The sequence below is a fragment of the Lepidochelys kempii genome, chromosome 5 (genome assembly GCF_965140265.1).
Source record: "Lepidochelys kempii isolate rLepKem1 chromosome 5, rLepKem1.hap2, whole genome shotgun sequence".
NCBI lineage: Eukaryota > Metazoa > Chordata > Testudines > Cheloniidae > Lepidochelys > Lepidochelys kempii.
Genome location: NC_133260.1, coordinates 111,255,838 through 111,261,922, shown reverse-complemented (window position 1 = coordinate 111,261,922; position 6,085 = coordinate 111,255,838). Strand labels below are relative to the sequence as shown.

At 42.0% G+C, this 6,085-nt stretch overlaps 1 protein-coding gene across 5 annotated transcripts in view; it reads right to left on the bottom strand.

The window, feature by feature from the left end:
• Positions 1–2,193: 2,193 nt before the first annotated feature.
• CNTLN (centlein) overlaps positions 2,194–6,085 on the bottom strand; it is a 284,446-nt gene continuing 280,554 nt past the window's right edge. For all 5 annotated transcript variants that reach the window (XM_073345467.1, XM_073345462.1, XM_073345464.1 and 2 more), the window contains one exon: positions 2,194–2,996. In XM_073345467.1, coding sequence (XP_073201568.1) covers positions 2,895–2,996 — 102 coding nt within the window. In that variant the 3' untranslated portion in view covers positions 2,194–2,894. The remainder of the gene's footprint in view (positions 2,997–6,085) is intronic.

Sequence of the window (6,085 nt, the reverse complement as noted above, 5' to 3'; positions counted from 1 at the left end):
AGACCTTTGCGGACTAAACTTCAATCCTTGATCACAACTTTTCCACTCCTCCTTTTCCAAAGGAGAAATGCAGGGTGTGTCTGTCTTGTTATTTGTTGGGAGGTATTAGTCTTTGGAATTAGTCTGCTCATCCTCGCTCTCTGGCTGAATCTCAACAGTGACTACCACAGTCTTCCACATGGTTTCAACCATCTCTGTGGTAAACCATTTCTCTACTTTTTTGGCTGAAGTTTACCATGAGCTGAAAACAGGAGGTTAGCTTTTTTGGGGAAGACCTTGGATCTCACATGAGGAGAACTTGGAGAGGTGAATGACTTTTTTCCTGTGGGTTCTGGCCTTTTGGCTTTTTTTAAAAAAAACTTTTTTGGGGAGAGTGGTTGGCCCCTTTTGAAGACTGGTCTCTTTTCTTAGCTGTTCTCCTTTTCAGGTCTTATCCCCTGGGTGAACTGAGTGTCCGTGTGTATTTCTCTAAAGTCCCTGAGCTTGATCTCATATGTAATTGAAGAGGAAGTGAAAGGTACATTCCTGAGAGAGCGTGAATATTGCTCTTGGGAAGAAGGAGAGTCAGAAAGGATGTCAGATTCCTTGATAAGTTGCATTTCAGAACCCGGAAGAGTGCTCTGGAACTTTTCTCTTTTGAGGCGGATTGGGTCAAGGGAAGAATTCTTGATCAGAGAGAAGAGTCCATTCTGTTGAGTCCCAAGTGGTGAACAGAACTGACACACTTTCACAGAGGTGTCTCCTGAGGAATCTCTTCAGATGTGGGGAATGCAGAGGCTCCAACAAGCTCTCCAGACTCTGAGACCTTTCCTTAAGCTGAGTGAGGGGCTGCAGTCTGGAAGCAGCTGTGCCACAGCTGGGACTGCAATGGATAAAGCAGGACAGTTGAACTGCCACTCTATTTACACTGCCAATAATTGGAAAATCAGGTGTCTGGGTAAAAGAGGTGTAGCCAAGCCCCAGAACCCCATGGAAAAATCCAAACAGCCTCTGGTAGTTACAGAAAGTTCAAATGTCTTGTATTGAGGAGGCTCAGGGTTCAGTAATGTTGGCACACCCATGCATTTATCATTTTTGTGGATATAGGGCAGCATCCCAGTTTTGAAAACAAGCTCGTATAGTCCATGAAACTACCCCTCAGAAGTCACCTAACCAATTAGTAGATATCCATGCAGTGACCTTTATTTAATTTATATAAACTATTTTGGTAATGAATGTAATCCTTGTAAAAAGTACCCAGAAGTCAGACCCGCACATTAAAGTCCTGTTTATCCACTGTGGCAAATTGCCAGCACTACTCCGATGGGTCTCACGCTTACTCTTCTTGGGGGTCAGGGTTCAGGGCACCGTTTCTTGCCCCTGAACTGGGGTATTAACTGCCCCACTAGTGTCCTAGTGGGTCCCAGCCCAGGGGCCCTAGGGATAGCAGTAAACCACTAGAACTAGAGGTTCCTTCCCCTGGGCTACTTCCCTCTCCTGCCCTTCAGCTTGTGGGGCTTCCTGCCCTCTTTCTGCACAAACCAGGTGTCCCTTTACCTAGGGTCTTGGTCTTCTTAGCCCACCGCAGCACTTCTCCAAACTCTCCTCTGCTTCCCTCCAAACTGCTCTCTGCTCCAACACCAATCCACTTTGCTTCAACTCCTCCTCTTGTCTGTTTGAAGCAGGGGTTTTTTATCATGTGACTGGCTTCAGGTGGTTTAATTAATTTATAGCAAACTTTCTTCTCTCTACAGGGAATAAGGCTCCCTTCTAACACTCTCCTGCTGCCCTCTGGCCATGCTGTATCACACCACAGACAGATGTAACACAGACAACTGCACTGCAAATTCTCTGCACCGCCTCAACAATGTGCCTCAACTAGTACTCCTCTAGAGAGGAGGGTAGTACAGTCTCCATGTCCATTCAGTCCTTGAGTCTGACAGCAAGGGTGTTGATTAGAGACTTGTGGTTTGGGGGTTTTGCAATATGAACGTCTGTCCCCTAAGAACTAGGCTAAAACCAACTCATTGAACATAGCTCAGCTACAGAGCTGCTCTCCTGACTCACCATGCAACACATGTGGGGTACAGCAGCAGGAAGAGCTGTGATCAGAACCTAGGCAATAGTTTTGTGTGTGTGTGTGTGTGTTTACAGTATATGAGCAACATTCTACACACAGAACACTTCAGAGGCTTCTCATTAAAAAACACTGGAAATCATTTTTATTTTGGTGAACTATTTCTTAAATTAAATACACTGGACTCTCAACACACTCCTAATTAGAAAACAAAACTACAGCTCGCCTAATGGTCTCTGAGGCTACTGCATACTTTTCCATTTTATTATTTCATGTTCTTAACATAAAACAAACCCATTCAAGGACTGCATACCATTTCATACAGAGTACATAACAAAGGCTGGGATTTGCAAAGGACTCAGAAGGAGCAAGATGTCCAAATCCCATTGTAATTCAATGGATTTGGACACAAAACTCCATCTCAGCTAAAGTGTTTTGAATGATACATCCCCCAGTGTCTTGGCCGTTTTATGCATACACAGTGCTCTCACTGATTTGTACAGTTCTTATGGTTTACTGTTCACATCCGTGACATCTCATCTCCTCAAGGCTTGCACTGGCTTTCTTTACTAATGTACCTGAAGGAAAATCCTTTTTAAGTTTGCATTGATTTGTGGCAATTTTAGTGTTCAACAATCAAATCTACACTTTTCCTCTTCAAATGGGAATGTAATTAATTCCACTTGTTCAACAATTAATTAGTTCACAGAGTCTTCTTCCTTCTATATTGAACTTGACTACTGATAATTTTCTATATGAAAGGGAAAGATGTGAGGAGCACAAAACATTTCCCAGTCACTCTGTATAAAACCCTTTCCAAACGTAGTTCGCAGCAGTATCATATGGTTTGCTTCATAAGAGAACTATACTCTTCTACCAGTTTCTTCTTCTCATTTAGTTTTTCCAGTACTGCATCCATTAAATATGAAGCGAAAGGAAACTGAAAAAGAAACATAAGAAAAATGGTTACTGAACTCCATATTTCCTTCAGCTGAAAAATATATGCTAAATATCCTTAAACCATTACATTTCACTTATTTCTGACAACTAGCACCCACTTGCACACATCTGATCTTTTAAAACTAATCTGCCTGGTTAGTGTGTGTAACTTTGTTCTTTTATCATAAAAATGATAAAAGAGCAGAGTAAAATGAAAAAAGATAAACGCCTTATTGAACAATTCATGGTTTACTGACCATGTTAATGATGTAATCTACAATACTAGCAGCTCTGTCATTTATCTTCAATCAGCTGATCAATATGAGGTTACAGTCATCTCTAGGGCACATATAAATAGAAGGAGTACTATCTGTTCACTATGCTCTAGAGAGTGAGACAGAACCATCAATACAGCTCCCTGTGCTGCTGCTAAATGTCTTAAGAGTAGTATAGTGAAACTTTTGTGAATAAATGCAGAAAAAAATCTCCATTGATCAGGGTGTTGCAGAGAAGTCTGTTACTCTAAACATAATGGGAATTTTACAAAAAGCTGAGTTTACATATTTTACAGAAATACACTCTGGTATCTACTTTCAAACCCAGATTTTTAAAGGAAAACAACTGGTGTATTGTCCTCTATTATGTCTTTAAGACTTAACGTATACTAGATATTGTTGCATGTAGTTTGGATGTTTTCAGTGTATATCATACTGTACAAAATGGTGTAGATTCAGCCCTGGATAGATTCTGCTGCCAGCGTAATCCAGGCGTTTGAGTGCAGGGGGGTGGAAAGTCCACCAGGAGGTGGCACAAGGTAACATCAACTCCACTCAGTTACCCATTGCCCCAAAAAGTGAGCAGTACAGGTGGGGTGGGAGGCTCAGACATTGTACTGCTTCAGTACATCTTCTGGAAAGCCTCTGCTAGCAGAAGATGTCCCAGGAACAACGTAAAGCTGCCCCTCCTGAAAGAAGCCTTGGGTTAAAGCACTTTAATTGGTGTCCTTTCACAGGGAGGTGAATCCTAATGGAAGAACAGCATTTGCAGCCAGTACCAGAAGAGGGCAAGATAATTTCCCCCAATCATGCAATCAGGGGTGAATCAAGCCAAATAATCACACCAATGGATATAAATGTAAAATGGGTTTACGTTTTAGTTGTTGAGTGGAGAAATCAGTTCTCTCTGGTGTTTAGGACTCAACTCAAGATAACCATCCCAGTGTTTTCACAATTCCAGACTCCCTGCCTATTGTTTGCAAGTACATTACCTCTGTTCTGAATTTCTTTTTTCATTTCTATATCCTCCTCTCTTCCCATCATGTCTGCTGGGCTTTAAAGACTAATCTGCATTGATATTATTTATGTCAGATATAGTTATTGCACATTTCCCTATGGAAAAGGCACAAACTACAAAAGAGGCCAAAAGCGAGAGTAAGAACATTGTTGAACAACCTGAACAATGGTAGGGCTATTTTTATTTACATTTTTTATAATTAAAATGTTACAAGAAATGATCTGTATAAAACGATCGAGGGTAAAATCTTGACCTTACCCATGGAGGCTGTGCATGAACCGGGGAGTGGAGTGGAGTGGTGAGGCCAAGTACTACGTCATGCTCAACAGTCACTGCATTTACAGGGCAGGCTGCCATGGCGTGCTGTGTATTCCTCCTCTTGAGTGAGAACGGTTTATGCACAGGGCTAGCACTAGCTGGCTGGACATGACCTCCAGTGCTCAGCCCCTAGGTCTGTGGGATTGCTGAGCTAGTCAAGCACACCTGCTCTTTTGAGAGCTTCAGGAACTACTGCACTGCTGTGTGAGGATCAAACCATTGATCACAGCATGGTAGCACAGCATTGATCACAGTATTGGTATTACAATGGCATAATCTCAGCTCAAATCCTTTGGAGATGCTGTAAACTGCGGGCCTGTCTCCCCAGCCCAGGAAGGACTCATGTCATGTCATGTCCAGAGTACTTCAGGCCCTTTTTCCAGGGCACCGTTTTATTTTTCAGGCACAAAACTTAGGCAAAACATCTCAACCAAGCAGTTCCTCCACCAGGGGCTACAGCTCCCAGAGGCTTTCCCACTTCTCCTTCCCAAAACTGAACAGAAAACAACCCTTCCCTTCAATCTCCCTGCTTCAGGAACCCATCACCCTCCTGCAACTCCATCCCAACTGAGCTTTCTCTCAGCCCATTATAGGGATCACTTGACCCCTTCCCAGCAGGGTCTGATAATCAAACAGTGCTGGCTGGCCCCAGGCACTTAAAGAGGCAGGCCATCCTGTTAGAGTTACCTTCTACTCTGCTGGAAAATTATTGACCATAGCATGGTGCCCACTCTGTAACTGCTCTTCGTTGTCGACATATATTTCTCCAAGAGCAGTCTATCATGACTTCAAACTCTTGCATAAGTTCTTCTTCCCCTAGCTTGACCACATTCATTTTTTATTCATTTTATATTTTTTCCTAACGAACTGCTTTAAATGAATGTATTATCTCACTGCTTTTTCAGGTTCCTATCATTCTATAATGTAGTTGCTGTTCACTATTTTTGCAGCTGTAGTCATAAAGTGATCTTTAAAGAAGTCTTTCTAACTAAATTATTCACTTAAATCAAGAGCAGCAGAAGATTGAATATTGTGGCATTCTCTTACATTTGTCAGTTTGGGAGAAGTATTTTTGTTTTTATCTGATTCTCTTTATGGACACACGCCCTGCACTGGATCTCTGCAGTCTTCAACTTCAATAGAAGCCTGTCAGATTTATTTTTATAGATGGCTTTGTAAATACACTGAGATATTTGCATTCCTGTTCAGGATTTCAGAACAGTTGATGAAAATCCAATCAAAAGAATCCATCCCAGATTTTAAACCTGCCCATAGCCTGGGGCAGGGCTGTGCGAATTTAGTTAGCACCATGTCTATACCTAAGCTGTGCAGACGTGTTCAGTACAGCTGACGGTTATGTATTTTAGTACTGAATGTGGTTTCATTCAAGTGGCTCCCAATAATCTGGGCCACAACCAGTTTTCTGAAAGGTAACTGGTAATAATAATACTAGACACCATCAACTGTAATTTATAATAG